This window comes from Artemia sp. Qi Xiang Cuo, chromosome 21 (genome assembly GCF_049724085.1).
Source record: "Artemia sp. Qi Xiang Cuo chromosome 21, ASM4972408v1, whole genome shotgun sequence".
In the NCBI taxonomy this organism is placed as follows: Eukaryota; Metazoa; Arthropoda; class Branchiopoda; order Anostraca; family Artemiidae; genus Artemia; species Artemia sp. Qi Xiang Cuo.
The window spans coordinates 40,546,421-40,569,908 of record NC_142814.1 but is presented as its reverse complement, the minus strand read 5'-3'; the positions used below and the strand labels follow the sequence as shown (position 1 = coordinate 40,569,908).

The following is a 23,488-nucleotide window of genomic DNA, read 5'->3' as shown; positions in this document are numbered from 1 at the left end:
TGAAATTACTCTAACTATTCTGTTTCGAAATAATCCTTTTATTGGCTATTATTGAAGCAATTCGTTTTGGTCTTGCAGGTAAAATAGTCCCCTGGTGATTATTTATAATCTTAATTCCCTTATTGACTGTTGATTCGCTCTTTAGAAGATTAAATAAAAAAAAACAAGTTTTTTAAACTGAAAGTAAGGAGCGACATTAAAACTAAAAACGAACAGAAATTAGTGAGTAGGTTAATATGGCTGTCCCATCCGCAAAACATTTCTCATTAATCTCAATTTTTTTATTTTTTTAAAAAATAAATTTGTTAGACAGAGTAAAATATTAGCATAAATAGCGAGGCGTGGTGGAGGGGCAATCCCCTTTCATATAAGGAAGAGTTTCTGTTCGTTTTAAGTTTTAATGTCGCTCCTTACTTTCAGTTTAAAAAACTTGTTTTTTTATTTAATTTCTGATCGTTTTTTAGTTAATGCAGCTTTTATTTGCATAAAAATTTTACTTTTCTTTTGCTAAATGTATGTCTTTACAAATAAACTTACGTAACTAACTTCTATATTCATCTATTTTTTCTTCTGTCAAAAAATACAAAGTTGCATGTTTTTGCAGATATGAGCTTGAAAACTATGTAATAGTGTTTTCTGATACGCTGAATCTGACTGTGTGATTTTCATTAAAATTCATTCACTTGTAGGGGATGTTTCCCCCTCTTTAAAAAAATCGAGTAAATTTTCTCAGGCTCGTAGCCTTTGATGAGTAATACTAAACTTAATAAAATTTATATATTTAGAATCAGCATTATAAACACATTCTTTTAATACATTTATTGACATCAAAATTCCGTTTTTAAAAGTTTCGATTACTATTGAGCCGTATCGCTTGTTTTTTTATTGTTTTTTTTATTACGTATATGTTATTACGTATATGAGGGTGTTGTCACCGTATTAAAAAACACGCGCGTTAAGTTAAAAGTTTAAAAAAAAATTTATTCACCTACCCCTGAATCACAAAGGCCGTTTAATTAGAATAGATAGCTCTTTTGAAAGCACTAAAAAAAACTGTAGCGTAAAGAGCGAGGTATTGACTTGGGGGAGAACCCCCTCACATACGTTATAATTTCTGTTCGTTTTAAGTTCTAATATTCCTTCTTACATTTCAGTTGAAAAAACTTGTTTTTTTTTATTTAATTTCTGATCGTTTTTTAAATAATGCTTGGAAATCCGGCGCCCCCTTCATAGAAATGTCCCTTACCCCAAAGAAACATCCTCCACGGAAATATTCTCCAGAGTAACCCCCACCTCTAGCCCCCCCCTCCAGAAAAAATCCTTCCTGAAAATGGTTGTATACTTCCCAATAACCAATAAATAATGCTGGCAAGTCCGGCGCCCCCTTCATGGCAATTTCCCTTCCCCTATTAAAACTTCCTTCATGAACAGATCCTCCAACATAACCCCCGACCCACCCTTCCCTCCCACTACCAGAAAAAAAACCTCCTGAAAACTTCTGTATACTTCCGAATAACCAATACTATATGTTAACATTGGGTAAAGTTCATACCTTTTAGCCCTCCCTCTGGGTACTTCGGGGGATTAAGTCATCCAAAAAGACATATTTATCATATTTTTGACCATGCTGAACAAAATGGCTATCTCAAAATTTTGATTGGGTGACTTTGGGAAAAAATAAGCGTAGGAAGGGGCCTAGTTGCCCTCCATTTTTTTTGGTCACTTAAAAAGGGAACTAGAACTTTTAATTTCCGTTCCAATGAGCTCTCCCACGATATTCTAGGACCACTGGGTCGTTAAGATCACCCCTGGGAAAAAAAAAATAAATAAACACGCACCCGTGATCTTTCCTCTGGCAAAAAATGTAAAATTCCACATTTTTGTTGATAAGAACTTGAAACCTCTACAGTAGGGTTCTCTGATACACTGAATATGATGGTGTGATTTTCATTAAAGTTTTATAGCTTTTAATGGGTCTTTCCTCTTTTTTTTGAAAATAAGTCAAATTTTCTCAGGCACTTAACTTTTGATGGGTAACCCCAAACTTGATGAAAGTTATATATTTGAATTCAGCATTGAAATATGATTCTTCTAATGTATCTATTGGTATCAAAAACCCGTTTTCTAGAGTTTCAGTTACCATTGAGCCGGGTCGCTCATTACTGACAGTTCGTTACCACGAACTGTTTGATTATCATAAATTGGGTCAATATTTAAACTACCTGTGTCCCTATTTATTGAAAGGTTAGCAAACATATATTTTTTTAATTTCAATTGGCTTCTCTCGCCCTTTGTGTATACCCATTACCATTTGAAACAGCCAAGGCCTCATCAAATTTTACAAAGTGATCAGGTTGAACCCAAATATGCTGAGCTAAAGCTAAAACAATAGTTTTCTGATTTTTTATTACCTTTAAGGTTTTTTCTATTGAATTTGGATGTTCAATAAATCTTTTAACAAATTATTGGTGAACCATACCAATATGGGCCTTCCGACATGAAGAAAGAATTTTATACACATCATGTGTTAAATTTCCCCGGGTTAAATCCTTTCCAGAACTAAAGAAACTACCCATTGACCTCAACGATTGGGAACATGTATCAATACCAAATTTGCGCAAAACCCGTGAAAGTTTCTCACCCAAACCAGGTACATATGAAAATGAAGTGAAACTTTTTGATACATCTAAATCTAAAGACTGAGAAACCCCAATAACCCTACTATCATGTTTAACACGTCTATTTTCAATTATTTTGTCAATGAACTTAACTGGGTAATTATTACCTTAGACCTTAGATCCGCCTGTGCCTCCAGAGGCACCCAGGGCATCAAGAAGGAGCCGCCAACCTTCCCGCTGGTTGGCTGCTGCAAATATGTATGTCCTCCCGCTGAGTTTGGATTGATGTGTGCAGGTTATGGAGATCTGTCTGGTACGTTCGACGCAGGGTGTTTTTGGGTCTGCCCCTGCGGCGTGAACCCGATTGCTGCCAATAGATCACTGCAGTTGGTAGTCGGAGATTGTTCATATGAAGTACGTGGCCAAGGTACCTCCATCGGCGGATTCTTATGACATGTGTCACAAGAGGCTGGCCAGTCTTGTCACGGATGGATTTGTTTGTTATTTTCTGCTGTCAACGGATGTTGAGAATTCTTCTGAAACGTGTATTTTCAAAAGCAAGTATTCTTCTCTCTTGTTCCTGTTTCAGGTGCTAGGTTTCGGCAGCGTAAAGCAGCACTGGCATAACATTGGTATTGAAGAGTCCTAACTTTAGCCGTATAGAGAAGCTTTGGGAATTATTACAAACAAAATATCCCTCAAGTATAACAATTCCGAATACAGAAATTCCTTGGAACAAATTCTAAAGGCTCTATCCACTAGTGAAATTACAACCCCCCGTTTCACCGACAAAGGGTGGCAAGAATGAAAATTCAAATACCTATCATTGTGCGCTGGATTTCTGTAGATCGAGGAAAATAAATTGAGATCCCTTTTAATTAGCCTAATAAAATATCTAGAGAAGGTAATTTTTTATTTTCCCCAAACTCAACTGTAAATTAAATATTATTATAAAAACTATGTAAATGCTTACCAAATAGTTCTATGGATTCCAATCCATGTTTCAAAGCGATCACAATATCATCCATGATTCAACCTCAGAAACAAGGGGATATTTCAAAACTGTGTATAGCGGAGGTTTCAATAGCATCTAAACAAGATTTACCAATAAAGGAGAGAGAGAAACCCCCATAGGTAACCCAAAAATTTGTTTATAAAACTTCCCTCTAAAACCAAAATAAAAAGAAAATTCATTTACTAGGATAATTAATTTCATAATGACTTCAATATCCAAACAGGCTAAAGTCACATCTTGTATTAAATCAAAGTGTTTTTCTAATTTACTTTTTAAAATGTCCTCGCACCTTTTTAAATCACAGTTTGAATACATGGAAACAACATCGTAACTATAAAGAATCGAACTATCCTCCGACAGGAAAATTCTCAATTTTTTAGTAAGATCAGTCAAATTTTTTAAGTATGATCTTTGCGTTCCCAAAAATGAACGCAATGCTACCGGCAACCATTTTCCTAATTTCGAAACAGGTGACGGAAAAGTTGACACAATGAGGCTGAGGCGGGCTCCAGTCTTATGAATCTTAGGTAGACCATAGATCTTGGGTTCTGAACAACCCCTAGGATAATATTTGTTATAAAACTGTGGGGTAATGTGAAAATTATTTTTATTTGACTCCAATTCCTTTCTTGTTGATTTTACATATTTATCTGTGGGATCAAAATCATGTTTTGTGTATGTAATAGTGTCAGAAATAATGGATTTCATTTGATTATTATAGTCTTCAGTGTTCATAATTACAATCGTGTTTCCCTTATCGGCTCTGGTGATAGTAAGGAATGTATCCTTTTTCAATTCTGAAAGTATTGAAAGTATATTTTAGTTTTCTTACGATCTCGGCTTAAATCTCTCGAGGATTTTCAGCTTTATCTATAGAAAACATAGCTCCCGACTTCTACCTTTGAAATTTTTTGAGTACGGGATTGGTCTTGGAAAATAAGACTTAGAACCCTTTGGAAAAACTGCCTCCTGTTTAATTTTAAGAGGTTAAGAAGGAAAATTAATAATTGCTGGACCCAGACAATGACGAGGATAAAAAACATCTGAATCTTGGAACTTCTCAAACAAAAGTTTATTAAACTGGTCAGCCAGACGAACCTTACACAAAAGAAAATCATGGCAAAAAGATCTAATGGCTATTTCCTTAATTCGCATAAAAATGTCAGATGGAAGGTTATTCCTTAAAAGGGTTTCAACAGAATTCAGGTCCTTAGACAATTGAAAACGTCTCTGTTTTTGTTCAGAAACCACGTGATTTAAAGCCATTAGGCTTAATTTGTTTTTTAATTTGTTTCATTTTCAATTCCAAAATGGGTAAAAATTTTAAAAGATTTCGGAATCACCGATTTCTTTTTGCACATTTTATACAAAGTCTGCTGATGCAAAAAATTTGCATGTTCAAGTTTTTTAATAAGAGACAAACAATACTTGACATAAGCGGCTAATTGTTGTCCGTAAAATTAAAGAATGAAAGATCTTAAACCGAACTGGCCAGCCATGACAGAACCAACAAATAGAAAAATATCAATGAAAAAAAACGACAAACGAGACTGCGGCCAGTGGAGAGAAAAGAAAAGACAAATGCAAAACAACGCAGATATTTCGCCTGTATCACAAACAAGGCGTCTTCAGCACGAAAGAAAGAAGAAGAACAAGATAAAAAAAAATCAAGTTAAAACTAAAAAAAAAACAATAAAACCACCTCCAAAACAAAAAATATACAATTGGCGCAAACTGATCCAGGTAGGGAAAAGATGCTAATATGGAGTTACTTCAGTGAGAACACCAGAGCAACTGCGGAAAAATAAAAAAAATGTAATTTCCATTTTTTTTTTCCGCAGTTGCTCTGGTGTTCTCACTGAAGTAACTCCATATTAGCATCTTTTCCTGCCTGGATCAGTTTGCGCCAATTGTATATTTTTTGTTTTGGAGGTGGTTTTATTGTTATTTTTAGTTTTAACTTGATTTTTTTTTATCTTCTTCGTCTTCTGTCTTTCGTGCTGAAGACGCCTTGTTTGTGATATAGGCGAAATATCCGCGTTGTTTTGCATTTGTCTTTTCTTTTCTCTCCACTGGCCGCAGTCTTGTTTGTGGTGTTTTTTTTTCATTGAGATTTTTCTCTTTGTTGGTTTTTAATATATAATTTGGGCTATATATTTGCACAATAGGGAGGGGGGGGTTTGGAGATGAAGTATTTGGATAGTGTGAAGCTAGGAAACAATTCTTGCAACATAATATGTAGAATAATTCTACCTAACACATTAGGCATGGATACCCGCTATACTTTACGTCCATCCCCCCTAATCTGCAAATATATAGCGCAAATTTGTTGCTAAAGTATAATATTTTTTTATCTTACTTTGGCATATTTCATTAGGATTGAGCGTCAGAGAAATATTTTAGAAGAATATTAGGTAGGGGGTATATCATACAAGTGCAAAAGTTTATTTGCAAGTTCAGTCAATAAAAGCAGGGAGTTTATATTCCTGTAAATATTGCAGGACATAAATCATAATATCAAGAATTTAAATTGCAAAAAATGATTCACGGAATCATGGGCGCCAGCAAAGCGCTTTTCAGGGAAGAAGGTCTACAAAAATGTTCCATGGGAGGTTAAAAATGTTTTGAACTGCAAATGTTTTATTTATATCACTTAAAACTATCAAAAATATAAACTCTCAGAAGAGAGCAAGGGTCGTAAATTCATAATTATATTAATAACGAAAAATAACTTGGTTAACCAAAAAAGACGGAAACACAAAAACATAAGAAGAACAAAGAAATATATTTATTTTAATAAATAATATAATATTTATATTTTAATTTTTTAATTTTTATAAATATTTATTTTAAAAAATTAAGCATAAATTAGCTATTTTATTAAATATTTTAAGCTTTAAATTTCTTTTAGGTTTCATCTATTATATAAACCAAGGAAATATAAATATAAAATATTTTAGAAGTCCATCACCATTAGTAATTTTTGAACAACCTTAATATTTCCTTCTTTAACTTAAGCTAGGATTTCTGGTATAAATCAATTAGAAGTTTATCATTCAACTTACATTTGTTTGAGATTAATGGTATTGGATACCTATTTGAAAATCTAGACCTATCATAGCTAACAAAAGAAATTCGGTCTGTTCAAGAACGCCTAAAAGCTGGAAAAGAGGGTACAACCAAAAGAAATTTTTCGTAAAATAGTTACTACGATTTTATATTTGAAAATGCCACATGGAACTATTAACTTCTCTCACACGTTTTAAAATTGATAAATTTAAGAAGAAAAATATTGTTTCTAGTTCTGATTCATTTTTTTGACGGTGACCGTAGAAAATTTCGATGTACCCTCACTGCTTTATTTTGAGTTATCTGTAGTGGTTTTATATGTATCCAAAACCGTGCAGTTTTCTATGCGTTGTAAGAATAATATCAAAAATTTCAAAAACTTTGATATGTCAAGAACCTTTTGTTAGATATTAATCTTTAGCTGGTTTTATCCATATGGACCCGATATCCCCAATATCGGCATTTTGACTACTTTTTGTATTTACAGAAATAAATAAGAGCTTGACAAGCATGGAACTAACTGCCATTTTCATCCGATATGGCCATATCGTTACTATACGGCCGCAAACATTAACTAATACTACTGCTAACAACTCACTTCATCACCAAGCTGCCTGATGCCAAAACAGCTAAGCACAGTCCTCCATCCCATGCCTTCCTCTTTCAAACCTTCCTCTTTACACTCTCCCGGGAAGTTTCGATTTCCCTTAAATCCTTCCTTGCAGCCTCCTCTCACCCAATTCTCGAACGACCTGTTTTTTGTTGGGCAATCGTTTTAAGAATTTCAATAAGAAGAGTGTTTTTTAAAGAAACTCTCTTTCAAAAAGATATTGGTGCTAAATATTGTGCATTGGTACAAATTGTGTATCGGTGCTTATTCTAAAGAGTAAAAACATGTGTTATATAATCCCAGAGACCGTTGGCTTGAAAAGAGTGGGTTATGACCTGTCTATAACACTGGTTTGTTTGCCCATTTCTTTGATTTTTCTCTTTTTTACCACATTTCCCACATCCTTCTCTTTGATTTTCGTTTTAGTAAGTGGTCTTATTTTTAAGCGACATTTCTTTTTAATCATTGTTTTTAACGTTCTTTGCGTTAATTAAATAAAAAAGAAGTTGTTTTAACTGAAAGTAAGAAGCGACATTAAAACTTGAAACGAACAGAAATTATTCTGTATATGAAAGGGGCTGTCCCCTCCTCAACGCCTCGCTCTTTAAGCTAAAGTTTTTTATTGTTAAAAAATAAAGTTGTGAGAAAGAGTCAAACTTTAGCGTAAGGAGTGAGGCGTTGAGAAGGGGACAGCCCATTTCATATATAGAATAGTTTCTATTCGTTTCAAGTTTTAATGTCACTCCTTACTTTTAGTTAAAAAACTTGTTTTTTTATTTAATTTCTGAACGTTTTTTTTTTATTAATGCAGGTTTTGATTTTGGTTCACCATACATGAGTAATTGAAACAAAATTAGCACATTAATTTCTCTTTTTTTGGCTAAATGGCTTTCTCAAAATTTTGATCGGACGATTTTGAGAAAAAAGGGGCGGAGGAAGGGACCTAGTTGCCCTCCAATTTTTTGGTTACTTAAGAAGGGCACTAGAACTTTTAATTTTATCTATAAATGTTTTTATTAGTAACAAATATACGTAACTTACGAATTAACTTACGTAACAAACTTCAATATTCGTATATTTTTATTACGTATATTAAGGGGTTCGCCTCCTAGTCAATACCTCGTTCTTTACGCTAAAGTTCAAATTTTGTTCCTATTCTTTAAGAATTTTTCCTTAATCACAAAGGCTGTTTAATTAGAATAAATAGTTCTTATGAAAGTACTAAGCAACCTTCAGCGTAAAGAGTGAGGTACTGACCAGGGGGTGAACCCCTTCATATACGTAATAATTTCTTTTCGTTTTAAGTTTCGATGTTGCTCCTTACTTTAAGTTGAAAAAACTTGTTTCTTGTTTAATTTCTGATCTTTTTTCATCCATGAAAACTTCCTCCTCGGAAAGATCCTCCCAGGTACCCCCAATCCTTCCCCCCAACTAGGCCTACTAGAAAAAATCTCCCTAAAACATCTGTATACTTCCCAATAACCAATATTATATTTAAACAGTGGGTAAAGTTCACAACTTGCAGTCCTTCCGCTGGGGACTTTGGGGGATTAAGTCATCCTCAAAAACATGTTTATTATATTTTTCAACCCTGCTGAACAAAATGACTACCTCAAAATTTTAATCGGACGACTTTGGAAAAAATGAGCATAGGAGGGGGCCTAGTTGCCCCCCATTTTTGGTCACTTAAAAAGGGCACTAGAAATTTTAATTTTCGTTCAAATGAGCCCTCCCGTGATATACTAGGACCGCTTGGTTGATACGATCACCCTGAAAAAAAAAACTAAAAAATAAATAAACACGCATCCCTGATCTTTCTTCTGAGTAGTAATGTAGTATGCACTTCTGCGGGCCTGTCCCCCCTGGATGCCGTTCTGCTCTTCTGCGGGCCTGTCCACCTACTATACACGGGGCAGTACTCCCACCATAAAAACGGTCCTATATCTCAAGTGGACAGCGCCCCTGTCATTTCAAGCGGGCCCACCATACAAGCAGACAGTACCCATGCCCTACATTAGGGCAGTGCCCATACCATACAATGCTGCAGTACTCCTACCTTACAAGCGGCCTATTATTTCGAGCAGACACATGGCCAATCTAATGGGGCATTTCCATCTATACAACTACAGGCATATCCCACATTTGATGTTTTATTGTATGGATGCATGGATGTTTATTGTCAACATTAATATCTATTGTATGGTTGTTCGTATTGATTGTTCATTTAATTTCTGTTTTTTTAAGTTTCATTTATACTTCAATAGCAATATATTTTTTTGTTTTAAGCTTGATTTTCATATTCAATCTAAGCATTACTCGCTTTAAGATCTATTTATTCATTTATCTTATTACTTATTGTATCTTTTTTGTTATGATTGTTTATTTAATTTGTGTTCGTTTTGGCTTTCATTTATTCTTTAATAGTAGCCTAATAAATTAAAAAAACATTTTCAACAAAATAAGTTTTTCAAAGAAAAGTAAAGAACTCCATTAAATGAAAAATGAGAAAAAATAAAATCAAATAATTTACCAAGCGTTAAACTACCACAAATCAGCATCGACAAATAAATGAGACCCAAAAAAGTGCAAATTTTAATAAATCAAATAATATCAACATTTTGATTACTAAATATCAGTTAAGTTATATTAAAGTGATAATGCACATTCTTTTGTATTTTATCAGTATAGTGCAAATTTTGTTCTGGCCTTGGGAAGGCATAGGGGCTTTGAGCCCAACTTAGTTTCTGCTCCTTTTGGGTTTGACTCGGTTATTTATTTCAATTTCTGTTCGTTTTGAGTTTCATTTATTTATCAATGCTGATTTGTGGTAGTTTCAAGCTTGGTAGATTATTTTATTTTATTTTGGCTCATTTTCATTTAATGGAGTTCCTTACTTTTCTTTGAAAAACTTTTTTTGTGGAAAAAGTTTTCTTAGTTAATTTCTGTTCGTTTTATATTCACATTGTCTTTTTCAAGGAAAAAAAATAATACTTTAAATCTTTTTGTTTTTTAAGACTTTATAGTTTGGCCTGCTATTTGTATGCTGGAGAAAAATTTTCAGCAATTTTTAACAACATACACCCTTTTAAAAATCTTGACACAAACAGTACTGTGGAATTTAGTTTCATACCTCCTCTAGTTGACCTGAAATGGATAACTTGATACCATTCGCAAAAAAATCTGTTTACTTTCTTTGATAGCTTGGATACCCTTAAACTATTTTGAGTTGGTTAAATTTTGAGAGCAAAAGTAGCCCAGAAAGTTTGAACATAATAACCTCAGTCGTTCTTGGGATTCTGCTGAGATACCTTATTAGGAATTAGCATTATCACAGTGCATTTTGATTTAATCTTAAGGCAACATTTAGTTTTTAAACATATTGGGCAAAGGGGAGGGTGGGGGTGGGAGGTTGGGCGTGGGAGAGTGGTCGTGGGAGTCTGGGCCTGGGAGGGTTGGAGTGGAAGAGGGATTAGTTGCCCTCCAATCACTTTCGAATATTAAAAATGGCATCAGCCCTTTCTATTTTCAATCCAATGAGCCCTTTTCGAAGTTCCCACGACAACTCCTTCGATACGAAGTGCCCTGGTCTAAACAACAACATCAACAGCAAAAAATAATACATTATACCCACATCGATCTTTACTATAAAAATCTCAAGCGTTCCAATCCTTTTCGACTATTAAAAAGGGCACTAGGCCTTTGAATTTCCAATCGAATGAGCCTTTTTTGAAGTTTCTACGACAACAGCTTCTATAAAAACCTGGTATGCCTACAGGGCAAAACTTACAACCCTTGCCCTGAAGTCTGTGGGGGAGTATCCTCCTCAAAAACATAATTTCTATCTGGAAATCAACCACGCTGAAAAAAATGACTATCTGGAAAAAAAAATTAATAATCAGAGGCAACGCTATAGCGTTGCCTATAGTAAAGGCCATACGGCTCCAATGTTTTATTATTATTGAATTCGAGGTCGGAAGAGGTCGATAAATCGGAGAGGCAATCGAAAGTCCACCCCCCCCCCACGCCCAGCATTCCCCCAAACACATCCAATCAAAATTTTGAGATAGCCATTTTGGTCAGCGTAGTTGATTTCCAGACAGAAAATATGTTTTTGATGAGGAAACTCCCCACAACCCTCAGGGCAATGGTTTTAAGTTATGCCCTCGGGGCATATAAGCTTTTTATAGAAGGCGTTTTCGTAGAAACTTCAAAAAAGCTCCTTCGAATGGAAATTCAAAGGGCTAGTGCCCTTTTTAATAGTCGAAAGTGATCGGAGGGCAACAAGCCCCCCCTTTGCCCATCATTCCTCCAAACACATTCAATCAAAATTTTGAGCATCCAAACACATCCATTTTGTTCAGCGTAGTTGATTTCCAGATAGAAAATATGTTTTTGGGGAGGACACTCCCCCAAAACTCTCGGGGCAAGGGTTTGAAGTTATGCACTGACAGGCATATAAGAACGATGTTGGCATAATTTATTATTTATTATTTTTTCTTTTAGACCAGGGCACTTTGTACCGAAGAAGTTGTCGCAGAAACTTCGAAAAGGGCTCATTAAATTGGAAAATGGAGTGGCTTGTGCCCTTTTTAATAGTCGAAAGTGATTGGAAGGCGACTAACACCCTTTCCACGCCCACTTTTTCCCGAAACACATCCAATCAAAATTTTGGGATAGCCATTTTGTTCAGTGTACTTGATTTCCAAATAGAAATTATGTTTTTGAGGAGGACGCTCCCCCACAGCCTTCAGGGCAAGGGTTGTAAGTTATGCCCTGGGGGCATGTAAGGTTTTTATAGAAAGGGTTATCGTAGAAAATTAAAAAAAGGCTCATTCGATTGGAAATTCAATGGGCTAGTGCCCTTTTTAATACTCGAAAGTGATTGAAGGGCAACTAGACCCCCCCCCCCTCCCAAGCCCATCATTCCCACAAACACATCCAATCAACATTTTGAGATAGTCATTTTGTTCAGCGTAGTTGATTTCCAGATAGAAAATATGTTTTTGAGGAAGAAACTCCCCCACAACCTTCAGGGCAAGGGTTTTAAAATACGCCCTGAGGGCATATAAGAACGACTTTGGCGCAATGTATTGTTTTATATTTTTTTCCTTTAGAGCAGGGCACTTCGTATCGAGGAAGTTGTCGCAGAATCTTCGAAAAGGGCTCATTCAATTGGAAATTGGAGTGGCTTTTGCCCTTTTTAATAGTCGAAAGTGATTTGAATGCAACTAACACCCCGTCCACGCCCCCCGTTTACCAAAACACATCCAATCAAAAATTTGAGATATCCATTTTGTTCAGCGTAGTTAATTTCCAGATAGAAATTATGTTTTTGAGGAGGACACTCCCCCACAGCCTTCAGGGCAAGGGTTGTAAGTTAAGCCCTGGGGGCATATGAGGTATTTATAGAAGTCATTGTCGTAAAAACTTCAATAAAGGCTCATTCGATCGGAAATTTAAATGGCTAGTGCTCTTTTTTAATAGTCGGCAGTGATTGGAGGGCAACAAGCCCCATCCCCACGCCCATCAATCCCCCAAATACATCCAATCCAAATTTTTAGATAGCTATTTTGTTCAGCGTAGTTGATTTCCAGATAGAAACTATGTTTTTGAGGAGGACACTCCCCCAGAGCCTTCAAGGCAAGGGTTGTAAGTTATGCCCTGGGGGCATATAAGGTTTTTGTAGAAGGTGTTGTCGTAGAAACTTCAAAAAAGGCTCATTCGATTGGAAATTCAAAGGGCTAGTGCCCTTTTTAATAGTCGAAAGTGATTGGAGGGCAACTAGCCCCCCCCCTTACGCCCATCATTCCCCCAAATACATCCAATCAAAATTTTCAAATAGACATTTTGTTCAGTGTAGTTGATTTCCAGATAGAAAATAAAAATGGCGACGAAGACCACACTGCCTTTCCATAACAAACAACAAAAGTACGAATAACAAAAGGGAAATCTTTTTGTAAGACAGTGGAGATATCTCCACTGTCTTACAAAAGAGTTCCCTTTTGTTCTTCGTACTTTTGTTGTTTGAGATAGAAAATATGTTTTTGAGGAGGACACTCCCCCACAATCCTCAGGGCAAGCGTTTTAAATTACGCCCTGAGGGCATATAAAAACGATGTTGGCACAATGTATTGTTTATATTTTTTTTCCTTTAGAGCAGGGTACTTCGTATCGAGGAAGTTGTCGCAGAAACTTCGAAAAGGGCTCATTCAATTGGAAATTGGAGTGGCTTGTGCCCTTTTTAATAGTCGAAAGTGATTGGAAGGCAACTAATACCCCTTCCACGCCCACCGTTTCCCCAAACACATTCAATCAAAATTTAGAGATAAGCATTTTCTTCAGCGTAGTTAATTTCCAGATAGAAATTAGGTTTTTGAGGAGGATACTCCCCTACAGCCTTCAGAGCAAGGGTTGTAAGTTATGCCGTGGGGGCATATAAGGTATTTATAGAAGGCATTGTCGTAGAGACTTCAAAAAGGCTCATTCGATCGGAAATTTAAAGGGCTAGTGCTCTTTTTCATAGTCGACAGTGATTGGAGGGCAACAAGTCCCCCCCCCACGCCCATCATTCCCCCAAATACATCCAATCCAAATTTTGAGATAGCTATTTTGTTCAGCGTAGTTGATTTTCACATAGAAAATATGTTTTTTAGGAGGACACTCCCCCACAATTTTCAGGGCAAGAGTTTTAAGTTATGCCCTGGGGGCATATAAGGTTTTTATAGAAGGTTTTGTCGTAGAAACTTCAAAAAGGGCTCATTCCATTGGAAATTCAAAAGGCTAGTGCCCTTTTTAATAGTCGAAAGTTACTGGACGGAAACTAGCCCCCCCTTACGCCCATCATTCCCCCAAATACATCCAATCAAAATTTTCAAATAGACATTTTGTTCAGCGTAGTTGATTTCCAGATAGAAAATATGTTTTTGAGGAGGAAACTCCCCCACAATCCTCAGGGCAAGCGTTTTAAATTACTCCCTGAGGGCATATAAAAACGATGTTGGCACAATGTATTGTTTATATTTTTTTTCTTTTAGAGCAGGGCACTTCGTATCGAGGAAGTTGTCGCAGAATGTTCGAAAAGGGCTCATTCAATTGGAAATTGGAGTGGCTTGTGCCCTTTTTAATACTCGAAAGTGATTGGAAGGCAACTAATACCCCTTCCACGCCCACCGTTTCCGGAAACGCATCCAATCAAAATTTCGAAGTAACCATTTTCTTCAGCGTAGTTAATTTCCAGATAGAAATTATGTTTTTGAGGAGGATACTCCCCCACAGCCTTCAGAGCAAGGGTTGTAAGTTATGCCGTGGGGGCATATAAGGTATTTATAGAAGGCATTGTCGTAGAGACTTCAAAAAAGGCTCATTCGATCGGAAATTTAAAGGGCTAGTGCTCTTTTTCATAGTCGACAGTGATTGGAGGGCAACAAGCCCCCCCACGCCCATCATTCCCCTAAATACATCCAATCCAAATTTTGAGATAGCTGTTTTGTTCAACGTAGTTGATTTCCAGATAGAAATTATGTTTTTGAGGAGGAGACTCCCCCAGGGCCCTCAGGGCAAGGGTTGTAAGTTTTACCTTGGGGGCATTTAAGGTACTTAGAGAAGATATTGCAATAAAAATTTAAAAATGGCCCATCTATTTAGAAACTGAAATGGTTAGTACCTTATTCAATTTTTAAAAGTAATTGAAGGGCCACTAACCCCCCCCCCTTTTTAATAGTCGAAAGTGATTGGAGGGCAACTAGCCAACAAGCCCCATCCCCACGCCCATCATTCCCCCAAATACATCCAATCAAAATTTTGAGATAGCCATTTTGTTCAGCTTAGTTATTTTCCAGATGGAAATTATGTTTTTGAGGAGGACAATCCCCCAAAGCCTTCAGGGCAAGGATTGTAAGTTATGCCCTGGGGGCAAATAAGATTTTTATAGAATGTGTTGTCGTAGAAACTTTAAAAAAGGCTCATTTAATTGGAAATTCTAAGGACTAGTTCCATTTTTAATAGTCGAAAGGTGAGTGAAGGGTAAAAACCCCCCTCTCACGCTCACCATTCCTCCAAACACATCCAATCAAAATTTTCAAATAGCCATTTTGTTCAACGTAGTAGAAAGTTCTGGAAATTAGGTCTTTGAGAATGACACTCCCTGCAACCCTCAGGGCAAGGGTTGTAAGTTATGCCCTGGGGGCATATAAGATTTTATTGAAAGTTTTGTCTTAGAAACTTCAAAAGGGCTCATTTGACTGGAAATTGAAAGGGCTAGTGCCATTTTTAATAGTTGGAAGTGATTGGAGAGCGACTACAGCCCATCTCACGCCCACCATTTCCCCAAACACATCCAATCAAAATTTTGAGATAACCATTTTGTTTAACGTAGTTTAAAGTTCTGGAAATTAGGTCTTAGAGGATGACAACCACCCTCTCAGTCCTTAGGGTAAGGGTTGTAATTTATGCCCTGGGGGCATATAAGGTGTTTATAGAAAGCGTTGTCATTTCAAAAAGGGCTTATTCGATTGGCAATCGAAAGGCCTAGGGCCCTTTTTAATAGTCGAAAGTGATTGGAAGGCTTGACATTTTGATAGTAAAGATCGATGTGGGTATAATGTATTATTTTTGTTGTTGTTGTTGTTTAGACTAGGGCCCTTCGTATCGAGGGAGTTGTCGTTGGAACTTCGAAAAGGGATCATTCGATTGAAAATAGAAAGGGGTGATGCCCTTTTTCATAGTCGAAAGTGATTGGAGGGCAACTAATCCCCCTCCCACGCCATCCTCCCATGTGCCCATTATGTTTAAAAAGTAAATGTTTCTTTAAGATTAAATCAAAATGCACTGTGTTAATGCTAATTCCCAAAAAGGCATCTCAGCAGTATCCCAAGAACGACTGAGGGTATTATGTTCAGACTTGGGGCTACTTCTGCTCTTACAATTTAACCAAATCGAAATACCGTAAGTGTATCCAAGCTATCAAAGAAAGTAAACAGATTTTTTTGCGAATGGTATCAAGTTTTCCATTTCAGTTCAACTATAATGAAAAAAACAATCATGACAGTTAATAACAAGTGAGTTGACTAAATCTTAGGGTTGGTGGCACTAAGGGGAAAATCAACCCCCGGCAAACTCTCTTTCTATAAAATTGTGTGTGAAATACATTTGACATGCATAATTGCCTTTCAAGAAAATATCGATAAAAAATCTATTACCTTTCAATAGAAAAAGGTTTTGATTCAGGAAATTTGCGTAACCACAAAAAAGAAGAAAAAACTGCTCAAACGCCTTAAATGTGTCCCATCTGGTAGCAGTGAAAGTAGAATATGTAGCAGAAGCTTTTATACACCTAAGCTAAGCCAATGAGCTTAGCTTAACATCGCACTTGGTATTTTGATAAGGGGCTTGCTTATTTATTTTATATCTCTCGGGAGAGGAGCCTTTTTAGGAGTGCCAAGGTGTTCACTGTTTTTTTCCCCATCTGGAGAAGCGAACGGCCAGCTTCAGACTGGCTTGGACACGCAACACTCGTCCTTCAAAAGAAAGGGAAAGAGTCACTCATCTTTCTCCAACCGTCAATAGCAGGTCGTTCTTGAGCTTCAAAACAACTACTAGCCACATAACTTCTCTCTCTCACCTCAGATCTCTCTTCCAGGGATTTTTTTTCCTGCGGCAAGGTCGGCGCTTCAAATGTCAAGGGTAATTGATTCCTTCGGGGTTTATTTTGGACTGCCTTTACTGGCTTCAGTCAATTTAATCTTGGCATTGTATTCCTCAAACAGTAGGAAAATTCTCAAAACAGCAGTAGTAAGCCCTTTTTTTGCCTACTAGTCTCAGTGACACCACAGAAAGGCTGCCGTCACATCCCAACGTTTTATTGAGCTGAAATTTATTTTGTGTCCAAAGGGGAAGTAAAAGCTATAAAGAAATTTACTTACATGTCCATACTCTAATTATAACGCTGTTTAAGTTGGACAACGCGTCTCAGCCCTTGCTTTTGGGTTACTCAAAAATGATGAGCATTCATACCGGTCGAAAAAGGACTCGTAAAAAAATTATGACATGAATGAATTAAATCATAAGACGGAAGAGAAACACAAAATCACTTGCTTTTTCTTGTATAAATACGATATAGCAAGCTTTTTGTGTAAACAATTATTCATAAAAGGTGACTGACGTTAGTATCTCAGTCAATCCCGTTTCTATTTGGTTGTGTTACTCCTTCGCCTGTGTTTTGCCACGTGCGTAGGCTATAACTTTCTGAAACTTGGAAGTCAAACTTGACTTGCAATTGGTGTGACACTTTTTGCACAGGCTTCAAAACATTCAAAGAACTGCGTTTTCATATACAGTGACCGTCTTCAGTAGAAATACTAAAATAATAAAATTGAAACTAGCATATAGCCTATATACACAACAAAATAAATATTTTTTTTTCGGGTCATTCACAAAATAATGAGCTTCCGAATTATTCACTAGATTATTTTCAGAGATAGTTCACTGACAAAGTTCATTCAAAGTCTTGATGTAAATTTCCTTCTTTAATGTTGCCCAAATGTAAAACAAATTGCCAATGAAGGTGGCAAAGCCTTCCGTGTCTTCTAATTGCAAACCAAATGTTGAGACAATGTAACAAAATGTATGAATATGCTAGTTTCAATTAGATGGTCGCTGCATATGTGATCGAAATGTTTGGACTTTTGTACCTGTTTTTTTCACTGTCTAAATAAATGGACTTATCCTCATTTGAAAGTTAATTTGTCCGTCATAGAACGGCAGTGTTGTTTAAGAAAACAACACCTAATTAAAGGTGTTACGTCGAAAAAATATTTGTTTGTAAGCCTCTCCGCCCTCCTTTTCAGTTTTTAATATCCAGCCCTCTAGACGTTCTCTTCCAAACTAACAAAGAGCTGCGTATAAATATACAACCGATGTTCTTTTGAATATATTACTTCAAAATATATTGATTCTATTGATTGATGTTCTTTAGAATATATTGACAAGCATATTGCCATTTGTTTTTTTTTCAGTTTTTATGCTTTTCCTACCAAGGTTCTTTTGTATTTCAACGATTTCTTTAACCATGGTTTTTTTAACATACCTCTTCAGAGGGAGGTTTGTGGAGGTAACTACCTCCCTGTCCATGTTGATTCAAAGCCCCCTCCTAAAAAAAGCAGGAGTTAACATAACTATACTGGTGTACGAAAAGAGTCGTACAAATTTTAGGCAGCAGAAAAGAGGGCGCATCTTTAGATGTTCAAAACTCATTTTTGAATAATTCTCTTGTGGCATTGTTTTTGACACACTTTATTAGTATGATTGTCGTATAGGATGTGCCCGTCCAAACGCTGCACCGAAAAAGGATGTATGGGTGAATAAGTTGAATGCACAAGGCTCTTATCTACTTAAATTTTGGATGTATCTTGTTAAATTTTCTGTTATCCTCTTCCAGCAGTGAATTCGGTAGTTCCTGTCTTTAGAGAGCCACTACCAACCATTGTTCAACAGCCACTTCAAGCCAGAGCGCCAACTATTAATGACGTCTATTACCAAACTAAGAGTAAGTAAAATATAACCAATAATTCTTTTTTTTATGAGTACCGCCAGGAAACTTCCCAGGAGGGAGGGAAAATTTAATAATTACAGGATACCCATATTTAAATTGAATTATTTCCCGTTATCCTGTTTTTATTTATTTTATTAATATTTTCTTGTTTTCCATGGATATGGGCATAATTCCCCCTTTTCTCTAAAATATGATAACTTCAGTCGTTGGATACAACTAGCCCATCCTTCCCTGTTCAGCAGAGTGAGCAACATCGTTGGCAGCGCAATAGCGCAACCTAAGTAAAGAGCGATGTGGGCACAATGTATTATTATTATTTTTCTTGTTTTTAGACCAGGGCACTTCGTATTGAAGGAATTGTCGTAGAAAATTCGAAAAGGGTTCATTTGATTGGAAATTGAAAGTTTCCAATCAAATGAAAGTTTTTAATAGTTCGAAAGTGATTGGAGGGCAAGTGACCCCCTTCCCACGCCTATCATTTCCCAAAACACATCTAATCAAAATTTTGAGATAGCCATTTTGTTCAACGTAGTTAAAAGGTCCGGAAATTATGTCTTTGAGGATGACAACCCCACCGCAGCCCTCAGGGCAAGGGTTGTAAGTTATGCCCTGGGGGTATATAAGGTATATATAGAAAGAGTGATCGTATAAACTTCGGAGGGGGCACCCTGGATTGGTAACCAGAAGTTCTAGTACCCTTTGCCCCAAACACATTCAATCAAAATTTTGTGATAGCCATTTTGTTCAACGTACTGAAAGGTCCAAAAATTACTTTTTTGAGGATGACAACCCCTTCACAGCCCACAGGATTATGGTTGTAAGTTATACCCTGGGGAAATATAAGGTATATATAGAAAGGGTGATCGTATAAACTTCGGAGGGGGCCCATTGGATTGGTAGTCAGAAGTTCTAGTGCTCTTTTTGTGATTCAGAGTGATCGGAGGGTGGATATCTCCCCCTCCCTCACACCTCGTGTTTTCCCAAAATGTATCTGGTAAACATTTTGAGATGGCCATTTGTTGTCTTTGAAACTTCGGAAAGAGCTCATTTGATTGTAAATTGAAAGGGCTAGTGCCCTTTTTAATAGTCGTGATTGGAGGGCAACTAACCCCTCCCCCACTCCCACCATTTACCCAAACCCATCCCATCAAAATTTTGAGACAGCCATTTTATTCCACGTAATTAAAAGGTCCGGAAATTATTACTTTGAGGATGACAGCCTCCCCCTCCACCACATCCTTTAGGCAAGGGTTGTAAGTTATACCCTGTGCGCATATAAGGTTTATATGGAAAGGATGATCGTATAGACTTTGGAGGGGTTTCACTGGATTCATAATCAGAAGTGCTAGGGTCCTTTTTAAGATTCAGAGTGATCGGAGGGTGGATGTCACAACTCCCGCGTCTCGTATTTTCCCGAAATGCATCTGATAGAAATTTTAAGATGGCCATTTGTTGTCGCAGAAACTTCGAAAAAGGTTCATTCGATTGGAAACTGAAAGAGTTAGTGCCCTTTATATTAGTCATAAAGTATTGGAGGGCGATAAGCCCTCCCCCCCCCCGCACCCATCAATTCCCAAAAGACTTCTATTCAAAACTTTGAAATAGCCATTTTTTCAGCGTAGTTGAAAGGTCTGGAAATGACGTCTTTGAGGAAGACCCCCCCCCCTACCCACAACCATCAGCGCAAAGGGTTGTAAGCTATGCCCCGAGGGCAAGGATTTTATGGAAAGGGTGGCTGTAAAAATTATGGAATAGGCTCATTTGATTAGAAATCAGATATTTTATTGCTCTTTTTATGAGTCAAAGTGATCAAAGAGCAGCCAGTCCCCACGTCGTATTTTCCCCAAATGCATCCGGCAAAATTTTTAGATAGCCATTTTTTCAAAAATATTCCAAAGATCATATAATAAGACCTTTGGGATTGACAGAATCCCTCCGAATCTAGGGGTAAGAGTTATAAGTTGTGCCCCAGGGGTATATAAGGTTGTTATGAAAGAGGTGGTTGTTTGAACTTTAGAAGAGGTTCACCGGATTGGAAATATATAGTCCTAATCCCCTTTTAAGAGTTAAACATTGTAGAGAGCAGCTAGCCCCGCCCCCCTTTCCCTGACATCTTATTTTCCCGAAACGCATTCAGTTTAAATTGTTAAATAGCCATTTTGTAACCAATAGTCCAAAAGTCATATAACAATGTCTTTAGGGGGGGCACATCCTCCAAAGCCCATGGCCAAGGGTTTTAAGCTATGCCCCGAGGCATATAAGGTTTTTATAAAGATAGCAATTAGAATTTCATCCAATTCTCAAAAGCTTTTGCTGAGTTTTTCCTTCTTTAATTTGAAGCGTGAAATAAAGAGTTCTGGCCTAGTTTACTTAAGTTAGCTTTAACCGTAGAAAAAAGGCTTAGAATGACTTTTGAGTCTTCAGCGGAAAATTGAACGCAAATAAGATATTTTTGTTTAAAAAAAAAACAAGATAAGTTTGTTCTAAAATAAGATTAATAACTGATAATTAAAATCTCATTTTGCCTGCGAATTAGCAGGCAAAGGAACCCAATTCGCAAAACTGAAAAATAGGAGGGCCTAAGCTTTTCTCTTATTTTACTTAATGAGCATCTCCCTCCCTCCATAACTAGCCGAAATATTTTTAACTTCTACCCTCCGCTTGTCTCTCCCTTAGAACCAAATCTGTATCTATCTAAAGGCTCAATGAGAGTTGGGATGTTTTGACATTGCTTCATTATTATTGCTTTTTTTGAAAAACTTGTCTTTTTTGTTTAATACAAACAAAAGAACATTACTTGAAAAAAAAAATGTGCAACGAAAACCGAAAACAAAGCAAAGAAAAAATACGGGGAATTGACAATGCTAACTAAATTTTGCCACTTTTCTTTGACCCAAAATCAATATAGTAGTAAATGGAACAGACTTGTTTTGAAAACCTGATAGTTTTTTTTATAATTTTATAATTTATAATTTTATAATTTCTTTTATAATTCATAATTTTATAATTTTAAATTGGAGGAAGAGGGATCCAAGAAGGGAGAGCTACACCCGCCCCCAAAGACACTGTGTGCATCCTAGTTGTCAAAAAGACATATCTGTAGTATCTCAGAAACGGCAAATAATTGACTTTTCATGGAATATTTAGCAAATATTGAACAAAATCAAAAGATACTATGTACATACAAGTTTTTAAAAGGGCTTATCTGTAATACCCCAAGAATGACTAAGGGCATTAAGTTGAAACTCTCATTGAAAGCTGGGGGGAGTATTGAGCTAAATCAAATGACGCTATATGCATTCAATTGGTCTAAAGTGCGTATCTACAAAAGATCTGGAACAGCAATGGGCATTTAGTTGAAACTTTCAGGGCATCTTCAGGGGTATTTTCAACAGAGTCATCAAAGTGCCTTATCTACAATATTTCAGGAACAGTAAAAGGCATTAATTTGGATACTTCAGTGCATGTTGAGATAAATTGAAACACACTGCTTGCTGCCAGGTTTACAAATGGGTATATTTGTAATATTCCAGGAACTGCTTGGGATACTGAGTTGAAACATTCAGGGAACGTTGAGGGGGATCTTGAGCTAAAGAATAAGAGACTACTTGCGTCCGGGCTGTCAAAAGGGCATATCTGCAAAATATTAGGAACTTCTGAGGGTGTTAAGTTGAAACTCTCAGAGAATGGGGGAGAGGGTGATGAACAAAATCAAAAGACACTATGTGCATCAAGGTCGATAAAAAGGCACATTTGCAGTATCTCAGGAACGGCTAGGGGTATTAAGTTGAAAGTTTTAGGGACTACCGAGGGAATATTAAAATAAATAAAAAAACACGAAGTGCATCATGGTTCACAAAAGAAAGAATCTGCAATGGCTCGGCAACAAATAAGTGAATTGAGTTAAAACTATCAGGGAATACTGAATAGGATTTTGAACTTAATTTAAAGAAATTGCACCCAAAGAATAAACCAACCGCTTAAGGGACCTAAAACCCGGGGTAGATCGGATAGGACAATCAAACAGATTCTAATTTTTTTGGGAACAGAGGGTAGCTCATCAAAGGAAAAAAAGGTTGAAAAAACAAGTTGTTGAATTGATTCTTAGTGTTGAGTGTTCTTTTTTTCATTGATCTGATTAAAATCTTAGGCTCCGAGGACATTATTTTGAAAACATTTTAGAATCAAGGGAGCCTCAACTAGAAACAAATCTGGTTGCATTGATTCTTTACGTGTCATCCATTTATTTCGTTTTTTTGTGTCAGTAAACTGGAAGTTTTTTTGTATAAATGAGCTCTAAATATATTTATTTAAACAAACAAGGCGTTCAAAACTAAGTATAATACCATAAGATTCTTATAATGAAATCATCGATCAATATTTATCTCAAGGTCAATATTGATCAATATGATCAATATTACTCAAGGTTGTAACACGATGATGTTTGGAATGGCTTCGGTACTATAGAAACCCAAAAGTTATGCACATTTTCAATCTACTTATTTGAATAACATTCCCCTTACCCGTCCATTTAAAGTTCTATAGTAGAGCTACTATTAAAACACAAATATTTTGTCAAAAATATAACTTGCAAGCTAAAATCATGGTTCTTAAAGAGGAAAACCAAA

The 23,488-nt window shown here is 36.4% G+C and overlaps 1 protein-coding gene across 2 annotated transcripts in view; it reads left to right on the top strand.

The window, feature by feature from the left end:
- Nucleotides 1-23,488, top strand: part of LOC148939549 (potassium voltage-gated channel protein Shaw-like) — a 350,445-nt gene that overhangs the window by 315,140 nt on the left and 11,817 nt on the right. For both annotated transcript variants that reach the window (XM_089107173.1, XM_089107174.1), the window contains exon 10: nt 18,747-18,854. In XM_089107173.1, the coding sequence (XP_088963299.1) occupies nt 18,747-18,854 (108 nt within the window). The remainder of the gene's footprint in view (nt 1-18,746; nt 18,855-23,488) is intronic.